Here is an 18,576-nt window from a genome sequence, read left to right on the forward strand (position 1 = left end):
GGCCACACACTGGCAGAAAATGAAATTGTCCTTCACCAGATTGTTCAGATACATTCTCGCCAAGTTCCACAAGTACCCATCTCACTGTCAAAAGATAAAATCCATGCCTTATTTGTCAGAGGCTGATGAATCAGAATGAAGTTCAAATAGCACTTCTTTCCTACATGTTACTCCAAAATAGTCTCCAAACTTGAATATCACAAGTAATATGAGCATAACTAACTAGACAACAAGAAAAACAGTTAATATCAGCCAAAGGACCAAGTAGAAGAAATAATGAAAATGAGAGATCTAGACAGGCAAACCAGCAGCTTCTCTCACTGGTATTTTTTTTTAAATTACCAACCAGTTATCCTTTGCAAATCAGTTACTTTCACATAAGTGGGTGAAAGGCAGTTGATGAGAGAGGAAGCCACAAGAGAAAGGACCCAAGAAAAAGGCCTGTGAGGAGATAAGAAGAGGGCTAATTCAAAAGCAGACAATCATGTTCTAGTGTGGATCACACTTTATAACGTGGAGCTGAGAGATGTTGCTCTGGCAAGAGACAGGAGAAAAGGGCGAAAAGCCAACTTTCGGCAATTTATTTTGAAAATAACCTTCCTCATACCACCCCACCTCTCAAGTAGTTCTCAGTTATTGTGTTCAGTTAATGCCCTTCATATTATCAACTTGAGAATTATCTGGATGTCTTGCTTATGCTCTCAAAGCACCTTTGAAAATAACACATGTCTTCATGAAGGTTCAGATTTTAGTGCCTGAGCTGGGCAGAAGTGGTGATGCTTGTGGGAACTTCCCAGATTACACCAGGGTCATGGGCAGGACGCTTCCCTGAGACAGGAAGCCTCAGCCGTTAGCTTTAGTCTCTGCCAGTGTTCTCCAGACCACAAGATTCTACTTCAGTTCACTTCGGAGCCTTGAACATGTTCAAGAGCTCGCGGCAGCCTCAGCTGATGTATTCTCGGCACATCCCTGGCTATGTACTTCGTTCAAGAGCAAAATAACACTTTTCTTGGGACTACAGAGAGTGACAAATCATCACCTTCACAGTAAAGTCCAAATCACTTCATAATCTCTTGTCACATGAATTTCTTCTTGTGTGTTATCAATAAATTGTGTGGAAATACAGGGAAAATGTAACATAGTTTCTTCAGGAAAACAGTTCCAAATGCCTTCTGCAAAAGTTTATAAAAATGTATACACTAGCTCCATCTCTGACCAAGTAATAAGTAAAGTTTTACAGGTTCAGATGCTATATTCAAATAAAATAAAATAGTCAAATACTAATTAAACCTCCATAAAGGTGGGCAAACATTTTTTTTTAAATACTTGTGATTTTTCGTTTATTGATTGGTCTTTGCTATTGTTATAGAAGTCTTGGTTTTTTTCTTTTTCTTTTTTTTTGGCCCCCTGGGCCAGAGATCAAACCCATACCACTGCAGTGACAATGCTGGATCCTTAACCCACTGTGTCATAAGAGAACTCCAAAATGTTTTTAATTTAAAAATGAGGAAATAAAATGACATAGTGAGATGAGATAGAGAGGGTCAAGAAGGCTAATAATTTCTAATTAAAAGAAGGCATGGTAGAAAGGCCGCAGTTTCCCAATGTGTTATCTAGAGCAAATGGACTGAGGAGAGGAGAGGAAAGAATTACATAGTCAGGTACTCAGTCAAAGCACACAGTGTTTCCCAAATGCTAGTGACTGGAATACCCACTGTTCCCTTGTTCCCTCCACTGCTCTTGGGATTTTCCCAGGCTTTTGGACACTCACTTCCTTGTTCCCTCATGGATACTCTTTTACTTTCCTGATATCTATAGCTCTAGCTCTTTCCTGAAAATATTTCAGGGCTGTGTTTCCCTGGAGCATTCCTTCAGAAATGCTTGGTCAGGGGTGGGTATGCAGATGCGTTCTGCCACCTCTCTGCACAAAAGCCACACGGAAAAGCCATTTCCATCAGGGCAACTCTAAGCAGCTGTCAGGAAAACTTCCTCAGTACTTGCCAAGAAAGAATATGGGTCATCCTCTCAACCCACTGGAAAAATATAAACAGGGCCAAGCATAGCACAGACTGAATTTTATAAACATGGTGGTTGATCTACTAGCAAAAGATGACAGGAAAGCTAGAGTAAGTTGTAAAAATCATCCTACACATAAGCACAGAGACACACTGACTTGCAGGCAAGGCCACCCAAATGAACTGGGAGTCTTGGTCCTTTCTGGGTAAACACAAAGAACATTTTTGGTTATTATATGTCTACCTACTAATATTCTAATTTTTCTATAGTATCATGGTAACTGAGCAATTTTTTTCATTTCTCAAGTCACATATTCTTATCCATGTATTTATTAAATAGTCACTGGACTGCTGGGAAATTACACAGAATCACATGCCACACATTCACACTCTGGCAGACTGCTCAGTGTGCTCCAGAGTGGTTACGCTTTCTCTGCTTCTTTCTTCAACTCCCACGCTTGCTTTTTGTTTTTTCGTCTTTCAAAAGATGAAGTATTTCAGTTTTATAGATAGGTTCATTTGTGCCATGTTTTAGATTCCACCTAAAAGTGATACCATATGCCTTTCTGATGCCTCTTTTTGCTTTTCTGTTTTAATTTTCTTAAACTAAAAGTCCCCAGAGGGAAACTCCTTGGATGTTTTCCCAGAAGAATCTTTAACCCACTCTCATCATATACACATGCCATGGTTTATAGTTAACAATAATTATGCAAGCCACCGTCCTTCTGTGCTGAGGAAATAACAGACATATCTGGAGCCGGAGGCACCGTGTCAGGGAAACATTCATGTTGCCTTTCCGCCTTTTGACTTCCCAAGTGTCGTGAATGGAAGAGAGGACACTTACATCTGCCTCGGATTCTGGATCAGCTTCCTGGGGCCCTTGTTCTTGAAGTTCATGTCCATTCTCTGGGTCATCTTCTGCCTCGTCTTGGTGCTGGTTGTCTTTCTCATAGGCTAGCAAATCAAAGGAACTAATATGAGCCCAAATGAACCAGACAGGATTCTTCTCTTTCGAAGCAAAGCCATCAGTGGGCTTCCCTACAGACCACTTCATCCCCTCTCTCCTCCAGCTAGGTTAGCTCAACATAAGGCCTGCATCTCAGCTTTTCTGGAAAAGTTAGGTCCTCTTCCCAGGCCTTGTGTCTACAGAGATAGTGTGGTTCTGACTCTCTAAAACAAATGTTTATAACAGAAGCTAATATATATTTTTCCCATTATGCCAAAAATAACAATCAAAACTCTCTCGATAAAATAAAGCCCAGCCAATTGGACATTGCTAAAATTATTGACTAATTTTTGGTAATGTTGGAGAAAATAGCAAAGCACAATAAAAAGAAACTGATACTATTTCAGGAAGTGAAAGAAAGGACAACCCCATTGTGGAGCTCAAAAACAAATTCAGCCCTCCTATGCTCTCTAAGGTGATGGTGGTGATGGTGCCACAAACCACACATTTACACTCACATATATTTACTTGCTACTTTTTGAAAAAATATTTCAATAAAGGGAATTTAGCTAAGGCCATGCAAAGAGAGGAACAATTAGCTTTTTCAGTAAGATATAAGCAGAAAGGTTAAATATATGGAAAGTATTTAACCTATAGAAAATAAAGATGCAGGTAACCTACCATCAGGTTTCAAGTATACCAGGGGACCCATTAAATAAAAGAGAGAACAAATGGTTCTCTAGTCTTACTGATAATGGAACAAAAAAGCTTAAAGTGCTGCATGGGGGGATATAAGGAAAACAATTTCTTGCTATTAGGGCTATAAAATATCAGAATAGGCTATAGGGGGAATTTGGGTAATCACCTTCCTTTAGATTCTTTAGGAAAGGATACACAGCTAAGTGTTAGCGTTGCCAGGGAGACAGTGACTGTCTCATTCTGTTATCACACTAAAGAGTATTTGATAAATGACATACTAGAAGTGCACGTAAATGAAAGCTACTATTGACTTAATGTGAAAAACTTTCAAGGCAGTAATCCAAATTCCTCCAAGGTAATAAGAAAGTGTGAAAGTTTCCCAAAGCATAGTATCCCCATGACAATGTGCTAGAAATAAGTATTTAGTATACAAAAAACTTAAAGTCCTATTTCCTCTCTACTCTAAAATGTCAGAGAGGACACAGATTATCTTGAGTGATTTAAACTACCAATGTGAACTGTTTGGGAGGATTAAGAAAAAACATATCAACAACCACAAAAGACACATGGTATGCAAATCTTCCTATGTATGGGTATCCTCTACTTTTTTGAGAGTTTTATGCCACTTTGCTTTTATGAACAACCTATATTAGTACCTGTTTTGGCTAACCAAAAGAAACTAGAAGAGGATTTTTGATTTTATGATAAAGGTGAAAAGCAAAAATAGCAATTAGCATTTGTTCTGCAGAGAAGGAGCCTTTATAGAATGGCAGCACATGCCCAGAACAGAGTAGCGGGAGTGGCATCGCCCAGCTTCTTCCCTGGGACCTACTCAGCATCTCAGCATCACGCCCCCAGAGCTCTGAATTGTGCATGTGAGCATCAGTGCTTTATCTCAATTTATTTTGTGTATCTGTTAGCAAGATGTGATCTAAGGTAACTGCTTCTTCATTTTACACCATTTCAGCTTACAAAAGTTTTCACAGGAATGCTCTACTGTCAGAGAGCATAGCATGAGAAGCCTATATGCAGATACACATATAACTCTGAATTGATAGTATATATTACAAGCAGTTTTATTAAAATATTCATCATATAAGAAGTCTCACCACCTCCTTCCTCTTCCTGGATGCCCTGGTCCTCTGCTCCCTGAACAATATCGTTATCCATGGCATCATAACGAGCATGCTGCCTGCAAGGGAAATGGTCATCAACTCAGTGACACAAATTAAGTAGCACAGTTTGATGTAAGTCATTTATCTTTAAAAACAATTATCAATGAATTTTTTGACAGTTTTTTAAAAGCAATAAAAATTTTTCTTAAACATATCCACCAGGTTTAATAAAGATTCCAGATACATTTTCAAAAGATACCTTAAAAAAGATAAAATTCCTTTCAAATGATAAAATAAAGCTAGCACAAAACCTGCTAGGCTATTTTGGGATTTAAACTGTTATTTTTAAGCAGAAAAAGAAGCTGATTATTTGAAAATTAAATATTTGGGATGTAATTTTCAGGTAGTGGTTCTGCCTCAGCTACATGAGGAATGACAGCCCCTCAGGTTCATGGATAACATATGCATGAAGCTGGTTTTAATATGCTTCTAAAAACCAGGGCAGGGGCTATCAGGCCATCAGAAGGCTACCGTGGCTGCTCTGGGTGCGGCCGGCCTTCCTCGTGCCCAGCCTGCCTCTGCAGGGTCGTCTCCCTGGGGAGGAGATGCTGCTGCTGCTGCTGCTGCTGCTGCTGCTGCTGCTGCTGCCTCAGCAAGTGTTCCTGAAGCCTCTGCTGGTGCAGGGCCTCCTGGTGCTCCCGTAGCCGCTGGGCCTCCTCTGCCTGCTGCACTGCCAGCCTCTGCTGTTCCAGCTGCTCCTCGTATGGTGACTGGAATTTGGTGACCGGCTTGGCTGAAGGATACACCTGGGGAACAGTGAGGTGGTGCTGAGCAAGAGCCATCAGGTCCCCTGGGTCCTTTCTTCCTCTCTTTCTCACTCATGCACAGAAGGCAGGGTTGGTTTATTAACACACCTATCTGTCAGGTACACTGTAATTATACACTAGGTCCAGTGCCACCTGGCACTGGGACTTCTATTTCTTCTCTTTGAGTCACTCTGGGCTTCTTTAAGTAGCTGATCATCCCCATTTGTTGGCATTAAGGCAGATTTTTAATGTGCTCCCTCTCAAATGGAAGAGGACACAACAGAAGAAATGTTTCGAACTTTAATTAAATTTATGTTCAAAAGGCTTTGCTATAAGTGGGCACTTAATAACCTCAGACTAATTGGGGCAATTTGTGAGCTGAAGCTGAGGCTGAGGATTTTCCATGAAGAGCTAAAGACCTAGGGAAGCTAATTAACTTTAGCGATGTGTATACCAGTATCAGGCAACACAGAGCCAAAAAAGGCCAAATTTCCGATTAGGGTGGAAAAGCAGAGAACCAGCTTTCTTCAAAGAAACCAAATATGAATGAGAAGAGAAGCCTTTCTGATTAAAGGAAAATCCGATACAGGAATTTTTAAACTGTTTTCCATTCTTAAACTCTATTACCACCCTCTCCTCCACCTCTTGACTAATGCAAACACATACAATTTTCACCAAAGGGAAGAGAGTGCATGATTGAGAGAAATTAAACCTAGCGGGGAATTACATTTGCGGAAAGCTATAAAGGACCCAAGACTGGGAGAGGCTTCACAGTAGGTTTGCAACAACATAACAGTGAACCTACAGAGGCCTCCACAGCTGCTCAGCCAAAGCTTCTAGCAGCTTGAAGTCTTGGAAAGTCTGAGGCCAAACAAAGCCTCAGAACTATGAATAAAGGGTGACTAGCATCCACATAAAGGCTAGGTAGCCTATTGTCAGGTGTCAGCTTAGAAGCCGTGGAATAAAGATACTTCCTTGCATCAGTACTGTTTCAGTTCTTTTAAAGTATCATTTATAAAAATAATGGATGTTTTTATGAAGTCTCACTTACATGAGAGGGGAGTACCCAGTAGGCGGAGCCTGAGCAGAGAGTTCAGCTTTTTGATGACTTACTAACCACCCTGAGATGAGTGTGCAAAAACCAACATATGATTTGACAGTAAGTGAGTAGGGAGAAAAGTACCTTTGATCACAGAAAATGAGTCATTTCTTGGCCTCAAGATGCCCACAGGACTTGAGCATGGACTGGGAAGGTGCTAGATCAGAAGCCCATTTTGTCTCCTACTCTGTTAAAGGGATGCGGCCGAGTCTCCCTGACTGCACCATTAACAAAGACAGTACACACACGTGCACGGACACCTTTCTTTTTTCCCCAGTCATCTTTCTGGAGTAAAGTAGCTATGCTACTAACATCACAGCAGAACATTTCAATATATGCATGAAACATTTAGCAAAATCACTCAAATTTTATTTTAAAAATTTTCCATACATGGGAGGGCTTTTTCCTTAAGATAGCTGACCCCTGAACAATGTGGGGGGTTACGGGTGTAACCTCGCCACAGTTGGGAATCCTCATACCACTTGTAGTTGGCCCTCTGTATACAGCATTCCTCCATAACTTCCCTATGGGGGTCTTCTGTCTGTGTAGCACCCCACCTGCAAATTCCACCAAACATGGATCCTGAAGTATTTATTACTATTGAAAAAAAAGAAAACCTTGTTTAAGTGAACCTTAGAGGTTCAAACCCTCCTTGTACAAGGGTCAACTGGATATACACAAAAAGCCATGCCCCTTATCCCGGTGATTGGCTGGATGGCCTCGTACCTGAGCACGAGCCTGCCCTTCCAGAAGTTTGGATGCTTTTTGATCGCGCTGGTCCTTCCACTCCCGATCCTGCTCCTCTGGTGATGGATCATGCTCCTCCTCAAGGTGCTCAGCCTGCCCGACCTGTTCCATAGCCTCCTCCTCCAGGGCCTTCCTGTGCTCCTCTTCCACCTGCCGCTCCTCAGGCTCCCTGGGTCGTGCTTCTTGCTGGGTCAGTTCTGCGGGAGCCGGAAAGTCGGCCTCCTTCTGGGTGGGAGGGTAAGGTTTTATTTCTTCTGTTCTTCCAGGGACTGCTTCATGGTTCTGCCATACTTCACTATTTCGGGACACCTAGGTCAAGCACATCACTGGAAATGACACTCTTCTATTTCCAAAGTAGTGACAGAATTTCTTTATTATCCTGTCTACAGAGTTATAACATAAGAAAATCCTGGAGTCTAGAAATATAGTCCTCACTGAAAAGTATGGCTGCAATAGAGTCACTTAATTCTTCTCACTGTGTAATCTCACCTATAAAATAGAGATAACATAAGCAAAATTTCATTGGGTAAAGAATACCATAAATTATACAAAAGTAAAGCCTATACATGACCACAACTCAGTAGACCCTGCCTTCGAAAGCAATCTTAGTCCTGTTTTCCCCTAGAATAAAAAGAGCAAAACCCTCATGCTTCAAGTGATCAAATACTTAATTTTCTTCAATATAAATTTTGAAAAGAGAAGAATCAGCTGAGGATGAGTTAATGTTGTTTTTTGCTAGCTAATATAAAAAAATAATGCCATTATTAATGGACATCCATGTTAGCTAAAATAGTGCCCATTAGGCTAGATACAAGACATTTTTAATGTATGAAAGGGGTATTTCTTCATAAACCAGAGGAAGCCTTTTGCAAATATTTCATATTAATACAAAAAATTCTCAACAAAAAGATGTATTTTTTACAGAGAATTCTTCCAAAATTTGATGATTTAAGTTTCCCTTCAAATTTCATAGATTTCTATATGGTCTTCATTACTTAAAAAAGGGGAGATGATAGAACATCAATAGGAAAATGTGTTAGTCCTCTCCCCACCTTCCTACCAACAACCTTCCTATCAGAAAGAATACATTCTTTGGTCAGGTTGTTCTTATATAATTGAAATAAATGTGAAGGCTTCTTCTCAAACTAGCAGAAACTGGATTGTATAAATAAATAAACCAAGGAAAAAAGTCCTTTCTTAGATATCTGAGGACAACCTTTGAAAGTGTATGTTTTACCAAGTCCTTACCTGGCAAGTTTGAATTGATGGTGCCCTGGCTTTGTAGGAAATATTTCTCTGAAGAGCCCTAAGTGCTTTCACACCCCTGTCATTTATCTCCACAACATCCTTGTGAGAAAGGTTAGAGCAGATAACTAGTATCACCACTTCATGGATGGAAAACTAAGAAGTCTAAGTCTTGAAAAGATTAATCAGTAAACTGGTAGCTAAACTGGGAGAGAAAAAGAACGAATTCCCAGGCCAGGGCTCTGGTTGTGTTTTCTTAAGTTAGGAGCAACGTGAGACCCAGAAAAAGAACAAGCATCCATGAGGACACAGACCCTGTCTGTGAAGGAATACTTTGCTTGGACTGAAGATTCAGATCAAATCCACTCATATCAACTTAATTATTCCTATAAGATGACTGGAAGAATTGGGCAAGTCTTCTCAAACAGTCATTGTTAAAAACACCTTTGATAACCACATTTGCCATTTTTATTACAGGTATGGTTGCAAAAACACCTTTGTAAGAATTAATCATGTTGGTGGCACCTCTGATGCTCCACTTGGGAGATTCTTAAGCAACAAGGCTTAAAAAGAACAAGAATACAAAAAGTGGATTCAGTGACTAGCATTTATACTCTTTACAGTTTTATGAAGGCCTTTTAATACAAACTTTGACATACTCTATGTGGACCTAGTACAGCATCAAATTCAAATATATTATCAGCTTTAATACTTGAATGGGCTGATTGTCACCTAATAGCCTCATCATGATCATTTAACCTTCTCTACACCTAACCCCACACACTCAGAAATAAAAAACCCTTAAAGTACTCAGACATAACAGCTCCTGTCAAACAAATACACCCACATGAAGAAAAACAAAGCTAGTTTAGTCTTTTCTAGAAAACAGGACAGCAGTTTTCAATGTGCATATCCCCAGACCAGCTGAATCAGTTAGAAATACAAATCCTCAGGCCTCACCCCAAATTAACTGCACTGCAAACTGTGGGCTGGGGCCCTGCTATTTGTGTTTTAACTACCACGCTGGAGACTCTGATATATGCCAAAACTTGAGAATGCGTGTTCTGCAGGAAGAGCTGGCAATATTTAGAGCAGTTCATCTGAGGACAGCTTGACAGGGAAAGTGACCCAACCACAGATTACTAGTTCACGCCTCTTACCTCCTGAGGCTCTCCTGGTGACTTGTCCCTTGCTGTGATGTCGCCTTGAGGAGAATGTGCCACCTGGGTAATATTTTGCTGCTCTGCTTGTTCTGGTTTTCGAAAGCTTGGAATCCTATTCAGAGTATCTTTCAGTTGTTTATATTCTGCAACTTGAGTCTGCATACAGATTGCACAATTGGAGCAAATTGCACAATTTAAGGAGGGAAAAGGATATCATTCATAGATGGTCCACTGGAAGACTAGACAAAAATATTACACCTAAATGCAATTTAGGAAAAATATGCAAATTGTTTCCATGCATTACTATACTTACTTGGACATGCTTAACCACTTTTAAGCACATGCAAATTAGAATTAGAGTTAAAAAGGAACAGAGAAAAAATATCTAAGGCAGATGTTAGTTTCCCATGCCACATTAAACTAAGTCAGAGTTTTTATAAATAACTTTCTAGTATAAATATCATTATTAAAAGTAAGACAGCTATGTAATCAGTTTTATGAAATTTAAACCTACTTTAAAAATTCCATGGTTATATATTTGCAGATATCTTTTAGCATGATCTGAGTAATACTTTCCAGTGGAAAAGAATCACAGGCTTAAAATAAGTAACCCTCTTCCCCCCCCAGTCAGTTTGTGCTCAAATAAGGTCCCTTTCTCTGAAGAAGGCTTCCTATATTGTGCTCTGCATTCTGGAAAGCAATCACATAGGCGTGAAATGAGGCTGGATTTTTATTCTTCAATTCTAAGTGTCTTTTCTTCTAAAGCGATAAAGGCACTGATGTAGGTGTAGGACTGGAATATACTCATATGTGCGTATCTGTGTGAATATGTGGTAGAGTATGTATGTAGTAGTTTTAATACAAGAAGCAAGAAAGAAAAAAATCAAATACTTTAAGAAGAATCAATAAACTGTTTATACTTAGCTCATCATATGCACCAACCCTGTTATCCTAAAACAGACATGCTGTGTGTGTAAACACATGCTTAAACAAACATATACAAGAATCCAGAAATTGCTTCTGAATGAGCTTTGCAGGCGGAGCTGCCTCCCCCAAGTGTGCATAGCAGAGCAGGGAGCTGGGGCTGGTGAGTCGTTGTCCCCCAAACAGCATTGAACCTGCAGGGCTCTCCCACCCCAAGGAAGAGGTGTCTTTCTTCCTTTTTTAACTCACAGGTGAAGAAGCCTGCTTGTTAAATCTGTCTCAGGAGAGTGTTTCTTTATGATCTTTACAAAGGTGTGCCACGTGGCTAACAATGGCCCTTAGCCCAGAAGTTATCAAAACATTTGCAAGCCAACTTTGAAGGTCAAAAAAAATGACATCCACATAGTGATACTTTTGATAAGATACATATTCTAGCCTTTCTTATTTCTCCTTTTCCTAGATATAAAATCTTTGAAGGCAGTAATGCTGTGGTTCTCAAATACTAGCGTGCATTAAGAATCACGTTAAGAAAGAGAAAAAAAAAAAAAAAGGAGTTCCGCTTGTGGTTTAGTGGAAACAAACCCGACCAGTGTCCATGAGGACGTGGGTTCAATCCTTGGCCTTGCTCAGTTGGTTAAGGATCTGGCATGAGCTGGGGTATTGATCGCAGGTGCAGCTTGGATCTGGCGAGCTGTGGCTGAGGAGGGGGCCAATGGCTACAGCTCTGATTCGACCCCTAGCCTGGGAACTTCCATAGGCTGCAAGTGCAGGTCTAAAAAAAAAAAAAAAAGAATCATGTTAAGTCATAGAAGGATCATGTTAAAAATGCAGGCTCCTGGACCCCCACCCTAGAAATTATGATTCACTAGGTCTGGGGCAAGGCCCAAGTGACTGTGCTACAGGGGGGTCTTCACAGATCCAGGCTTAAGAGTTAAGTGTGACTTTGATGTCGGATGACCTGAGTTTCAAGCTTGGTTCTGGGCACTGATCATGGGCCTTCTAACCTTACTTTATTTAGCTGTAAAAAGGGTACGATGTTATATAACTCAGTAGACTGTGACTACTAAGTAAAATTCTGTATAGAAAGTTATTATGATAATCTCTCAAATTCTACTCTGTTCCTGTTTTCACCCTCCTCCATGACATTTAAAAATCAGGTTGTCAAGACAGAATATCTCATAAGATGATTTACATGAGAAACGTAGGTGCTGAAACAGCATTTGTTTTCTAAGGAGATCTGGGGAAAGTTTTAATAGGAGGGTAAAAAAGCAGGAGAAATTTGGAGGCTTCACCCAGAAAAGCCAAAAAGGTATCTAAAGGAAGAGAAAACTGTACTTAAGTTAAATTAAAATTTTTTTTCTATTACAAAACTTTGTCAGTAATATTCCTCATGTGCTTAGGATAGAATTTGGTTTTTGTCATTAAATGAACTATTTTACTTATATTTTTCTGACTTTTCAAATTATTGCTTAGTCTAAAATTTATGGCCTTTATTGTACATAGAGTATTCAAATTGGTTTGTCACATTTTTCAGTATGAAAAGCAGTTTCATATACAATAATAATCCTCAGAAGAATTTTTATAAAGAAGCTTTTGAATGTAATAATACTCTCTAAGGTCAACTGAATTTATACACATGTGAAAAATTACCACACAGCTCTACGGTTTTATAATAAAATACCCTATCAATGCATGTCTTGAAAAGGGGTCCCAAAGACACAGATGCTACAGTTTCTGAGATGGATCAGGGCCCAGCATGTTATACTTTCAATAATTTTATAAATACAAAAAATAATTGGTAAGCACAAATAGTTGGTTTTCCTTTGCTCTTTCCTTTTAAATTCTTCTAAGAGAAGAAAAGACCAGTGATTAAGACATAGCAATTAAGCTAGCCATTCCTGTTTCTTTGCTTTGACTAGAAAGTTGTAAAATAGTATGATATTACTTTAATAACCTCTCCAACACTTGGATTGTTTTGTTTGTTCATTCAGTAAATATCTACTGAGGCATGCCTTGTGCCAAGGATGGTTCTAGGCTTTGAACAAATGAAGCTTACAACTTTTGTTTTGCTTTCTATTGACCTGAGGTCTCTTATTTCCTGTATTTGACCAAACAACCCATAAGACTAGTCTTAAAAGGAATATTTGTGGCTGTAATGCTAAGAGCAAAGGAGGAAGGGGTGAAATATTAAGCCTGACAATAATTTATTTAGGTAGCTAGCAACATAAAATCCTATAGATTGTAAAAGCAAGGGTGAACACAGGTCAGACAGCAGCAAAAGACTGTACCCATGGGATAATTTCTGGGATTGAAACAAATTTTGGATCACTGCATGTAGGGGCTAGTGGAGTGCAGAAAAAGTCATATGCACCACACTGTCAGTACAAAATTGTAATCAAAGATTTTATCTTAATGTTCTTTTGATTGAGTTTTGAAAGCATGCATGATCTTTGGGATTAGGAAAGCTCTGTCCTAAGGAACTCAATGGAGACTGGCTTGTAAGAGACTACATGCATAGAGGAGTTCAGAAATGTGAAGCAGACTTAAAAAGAACCCAGAGAAGCTGCTACCCTTCTAACCTGTGCAGCAGCTAGTGCACTCTTGTGGTCTTCCAAAGTCACTACAAGTTGTTCATGCTCGGAGAGTAAATTCTTATGCTGTTGCTACACAAAAAAGAATTTTACATGTTGAGTTTTCACATTCTAGGACAAACTCCTCTTGGGTAGACAGGGGTATGACTACCTAAATGTTGCAGGCTTGCCTGTTTGCTTATTGCTGCAGCATTTGTGAAGTTTAAAAATGTGTGTAGAGGGAAGCCTACAAATTAATAAAGCCTACTGACTAAGACAGTAATCCACGGTCTAAAATGTGCTACCCAAATAGCATCATCACTTATAATGAAATCAAAACAAAAATAAAAGTATCTTTCATTATCAATAAGCCTTTATAAATAAAAAGCTTATTAAAATGCAACCATCTAGCAAAAGAATCTTTCTAGTACTAATGGAAACACTGGGATTTCCAGATCATCATTTAGCTTACAATGCAGAAGTGGTAAAATTATTGGGCATGGTCCAATTTATGCAAAGCCCAAAATAACAGGGTGGATTGAGAAGCAGGTCAAGAAGGGAACGACTTCTAAAGTCACTTTACAAAAAAAAGTAGGCAAACACTAAGCAGTCAAGTGCCGTTTTTTTACCTTGACATCCTGCAGCTGTGTGTGCATATCCTGGTGTGCTCTTCTCAGTTGTCTGTTTTCTTCTCTCAAATTATACACAGTTTCTATTTTAGAAAAAAGAAAATCATGCATAAAGCCTTGGAACTTTCAGGCTCTTGATTCTATTATTTTCACATTGAAAGCCTCACATAACTTTTTCTAGGCTTTGTTTTGAATTTTGACAGTACAATATTCCAAATCAACAAAACCTGTACCATTTTAGCTTGTGACATGGATTCAGCTGGACAACCAAATACATTCTGGTTCGGTGGTTTAAATATGTTTAAACAAGCTACACACTGTATATGTTAAGAGTTTTTATTTACTCCTGGACTAAAAATGAAATATTTCTATTTATAAGCAAGCCCTTAGGAATGAAATGTAACATGTAGGGGTCATTTAAGATTTTAGTCTCTTCACAAATTAAAAACAAAGTTATCAAAAAGCACAAAATGTTTTTCTCATAGCATGAATAATTTCCACAGTCCTCAAGAGGTATTTCCGTTACAAAGGCAACTCAAGAAATAAAGACACTGAGAGACACCCCACCTGCTCAAAAACTCTAAATATATTTTCTTTCTCCTACCATGGAGTTCTTCGACTGATCCAAATTCTCCTTTCAGTAGCTACAGGGCACTTCTTCCCAGGGCTACAATATGTAACTGTAGCAGTAAATCCTAAAATCTCCCCAACATCAAGCCCTATGTTTAGCCTCTTGGTAATTTCCCCATATTTTCTGTATCTGGACATTAGATGTTATGAACTGGCAGCCCTTGGGTCAAATCCAATGCACAAACACTTTTTTTTTTTGTTTTTTTTTTTTTTGGCTGTACAGTGTTGGCCTACATACAGTGTCTTCCACATTTGAACAGTTGCATCTTTTAAATATCAAGAATCTGGGTCTAATAAGATCTGGCAATATTAGGCCAATTCTTATGTGACAACACTCAGCAGAAGTTAAACGGTGGCTGGGTGGCCATGTAATTTATTTTCCAATGGGAGATACTTTTGAGAGTGAAAGGGGGTGCTGTTAAGAATTATGCTGGGACAAGCAGGTATGAACCTGGACTGAGCTGGGCAACCGTCCCCGAAGTGGCAGCCACTCGTTGCAGATAGAACTTTTGAGTCTCCAGAGCTGCACTCAACATTGAAGGAAAGCACCAGTCCCCACTTCTCCTCAGATTTTCTGTCCACTTTCAGACTTATACTCCCTGCTTGGGCATTGGATTTGAGACTGGGTTAGGGGAGAGATGAAGATCAAGGTGGGAAATGTGGCCAGTGGCTAGGTTACCCATGTAATAATAGTGGGTTTTCTCAAAGGTCAAAACAAGAGGACTTAAATGTAGCTGTGTGTGCATATCAGCTGCTGGGGCTTTAGTCTACACACACACACACACACACACACACACACACACACGCACACCTGAAATACCCAAACTTGGCTGATTTTTAAAGGAATTCAGTTTATAGCCTCAATGACAGCAGCTCCTGTGCCTTTGCTGTATGACCTGGAGCAAGTTACTTAACATTAGCAGGCCTCAATTTCTTCGTTTGTGAAATTAGGCTAAATAAAATGCCTACCTTACAGGTTGTTACGAAAAGTTTCCACTGGCATGTGGCAGATATGGCAGCTATTATTATATCAATAATGAGAAGAATAATCATCTCAGCTATAGCTATACATATTCTAAATTCCAGATTCCTTCTTCATATCACATTGATCTACCAAGGACTACTTGGACTAAATACCTCATAGTTTTCCACTACAGACCCGCCTTTCTCACAGTGTGCATTATTAACATACTGTCCTATGTATTTGTCAGGGACCATAATTGAACAAAAGTGCTAATGTGAAAACTGATTATCTGAATGTCATCAACGGCACTGTCACATTATTTAAGTTTCTCTGAGAAACTTTCAAAAATTTGTATCAGAAATATTGTTCTCTTTGTTGCTGTCTGTCTCCGTCTCTGTCACTCTGCTTCTCCCTCACGCCACAAGGTACTGGTAGATTCATTCTCTCTTCTGATGATAAGAGCCCTATAACTTACTGTATTTCTCTTTTTGTTCTGGGTTCCAGGAAGCTCAGACCAGACCATCAGTCTTGAATTATCTGAGGAGGCAGAACTCACAAGTGTCCCCATTTTTTCCATGGTTCTGATTTCTTGTTAAAATTTCACTATACTTAGTTTTGAAGAAAGTAGCAAATACAGAGTAGACATGAGATAACATGCTCTTTCAGGCAAAAATTGAAAGACCTATATTCTGTAAAGTAGGCCAAGATAGGTTGGGTACCTAGAAAATTCTAGTTCTCACTCCTAAATGAATCTACTTAATATCAATATAGTTAAATGCTTTTACTCAGCTTAGCTCAGGCTTGCAAGTGCTAAAGGGTGTATCCAATAAGCCCAATGTCGTTTTCCTCATCACACAAAGGTGTAGCTTCCTCATGGCAGCAAATGCCATCTGGACACTCAAGTCTTCAGGTTCTCCCTTCCTTTCTACCATCTTTGTGTTCAGTCTTTCCTCCTTTCTCTGTTTTGTTATCTCAAGGCCTCCTCACCACCTGCCACAGCACCAACAAGCCAAGGCTTCTCCATATCTGCATCTCTTGGGTATCATCTGCTGCCATCTGGCCCAGCTCCATCAAGACAACCTCAAATTGCCTCAGTGGCTACTTAACACTCATGTGCCTTTTGGTTGTAACCTATTACTTTGGAATACTTATACACAAAGCATTGCAAAAAAAGTAGAAAAAAGTCCAAAGGACCCACTATACAACTTGGCTCTATGATGACATTTTAAATAAACCTAGGGAATCGTTTGGCACAGCACAGTTAACTAGTTATAGAAGACCTTACTCGGATTTCACCCTTGTTTTTGCAAGCACCATGGACATTTTTAAACTAAACCTCAAACTTCAAACTTCTTTAGAACCTGAACAGGTGATTGTAGAATATGCTGTTGCTCTTTTTCAGAACTTATATGTACTCAGAAGTGATATATTTTATTCCATATTACTATTAAAATACCTGATGCTGATGTTGATGGTGGTTAATATACCATGTACTGGTAACTGTTCTAGGTGCTTTACATAAATTATTTAATCCTCATACCTACTCTATGAGGTTGATACTTTTTACAAAGACCCCGCTTTTATAGATGCGGACAATGAAGCCTGCAGTGATTTATGCGAAGTGCCTACTTATGTAACTAGTAACTCAAGAGGCTCAGATTCACCAGAGCAGTCTGACTCCAGAGCCTGAGCTTTTTGAAGCTACTGTTGGTGATCAACAGGGAGTCTCTGTGCACCTGGAGAGATCTGGAAATGTATCACTGTGACTGGGACACACTGATGGCATTTTGTAGGTGGGGTAAGGGATGCTAAATGTCTCACAACACAGGTAAAAAGAGAACTGTCTTGCCCAACATGGCCAGTGTGCCCCATTGAGAAACACTAAGTTTTCTATTCTGTTTCCTTAAACAAACCCAAAGAGGTAAGTGTAAATGTTAAAAGTCACAAGGAATTAAGAAGGAGCTAGTAAAGGACCACAAGAAATGTAAATCAATCCCCCACAGCAAACAAACAAAAATCTGTTGTTCAAATGTTAATATGACTATTCATTTCCACACACACACTGGCTAATTGGGCTGCCAAATACCTTTTAACTTAGAAAGTTCTTGTTCTTTCTCTTGCTGCAGCTGCAGGTATTTCTGCTTGTGGTCATTAAATGTCCTGCTGAAGTCTTCTCCTTGTTTGCGGTGTTCCTCTTCCAAGTCACTGTGCTGTTTCTTGAGCTCCTCGTGTTGACTCTGCAAAGATGAAAACTTGAGCTGGGATGTACAGTCTCTAAGCTACATCAGAATCTATCTCCCAATAGCACAAATGAAGCAGTAGGCTTCATTTTCCTCAGGTTGCTTTGAATTTGTGCAGCTCCCTTCCATTTCCTTTCCATTTCAAATGAACAGTTTGGGATTATGGCCAAAGATAATTTTCTCCTTAATTTTTAACATTAATGTGAATAACAAGAGGTTGGAAGTTTCCAGAAGCCATGGAAAAGGAAGGGATTTGGCAGGGGCTGGGGGGTAGGGGGAGAGGGTTTCCCAGGGACTCAAGTTACTGTGGAAACAAAGTAAAGCTAATGGAAAAATTACCCCTCCATGGATACTCTAGATTGCCTCTTTCAATTGGATGTTTTCCCAGCAACATTTTTTATTTCCTTTCTTTGATTTTCAGTCTTCCTGGTAACCTAGTTTAAAGAAGGGGAAAAAAGACTTTTTTTCCCTTTGGGGGAAGTAGTAAATCAATTGTTTATAGGCTGATTCTTACTTACATTACACCTCATTCTAATACTAAGCTGTAATCACAATCTAGATAAATTCTAGTCTCCAAATGCTTAATGCAAAAGGGCGGTCTGCTTTCATTCATGTGTTGCTTTCTTGATAATAGGAAAGATTCTGTTTCAATAAAAAGCACATGCCCTACTGACAAAGGCAGAAAGACAATACCAACAAAACACTGGGGAGTGGGAGGGGTGTGGAGATGGTGCTGAGGTTTCCTGCTGTGCAGGGTGACACAATGGCTGCTGCTCATCTCTTC

At 39.5% G+C, this 18,576-nt stretch overlaps 1 protein-coding gene across 4 annotated transcripts in view; it reads right to left on the reverse strand.

Moving 5' to 3' along the window:
- Positions 1–18,576, reverse strand: part of GOLIM4 (golgi integral membrane protein 4) — an 80,267-nt gene that overhangs the window by 15,656 nt on the left and 46,035 nt on the right. The window contains exons 5-12 of one of the 4 annotated variants that reach the window (XM_005669985.4): positions 17,639–17,789; positions 13,959–14,041; positions 13,339–13,422; positions 9,833–9,991; positions 7,407–7,736; positions 5,307–5,581; positions 4,773–4,852; positions 2,860–2,969 (exon numbers count right to left, since the gene is read on the reverse strand). In XM_005669985.4, the coding sequence (XP_005670042.2) occupies positions 2,860–2,969; positions 4,773–4,852; positions 5,307–5,581; positions 7,407–7,736; positions 9,833–9,991; positions 13,339–13,422; positions 13,959–14,041; positions 17,639–17,789 (1,272 nt within the window). Of the gene's footprint in view, positions 1–2,859; positions 2,970–4,769; positions 4,853–5,306; positions 5,582–7,406; positions 7,737–9,832; positions 9,992–13,338; positions 13,423–13,958; positions 14,042–17,638; positions 17,790–18,576 lie in introns of all 4 variants that reach the window. The other 3 variants (XM_005669984.4, XM_013982184.3, XM_005669986.4) reach the window with 3 other exon arrangements.

This window comes from Sus scrofa, chromosome 13 (assembly GCF_054392235.1).
Source record: "Sus scrofa isolate SSC_HxYL_T2T_F1_AM1 chromosome 13, Sscrofa_HxYL_maternal_Yorkshire_Landrace_v2.0, whole genome shotgun sequence".
NCBI classification, from domain to species: Eukaryota; Metazoa; Chordata; class Mammalia; order Artiodactyla; family Suidae; genus Sus; species Sus scrofa.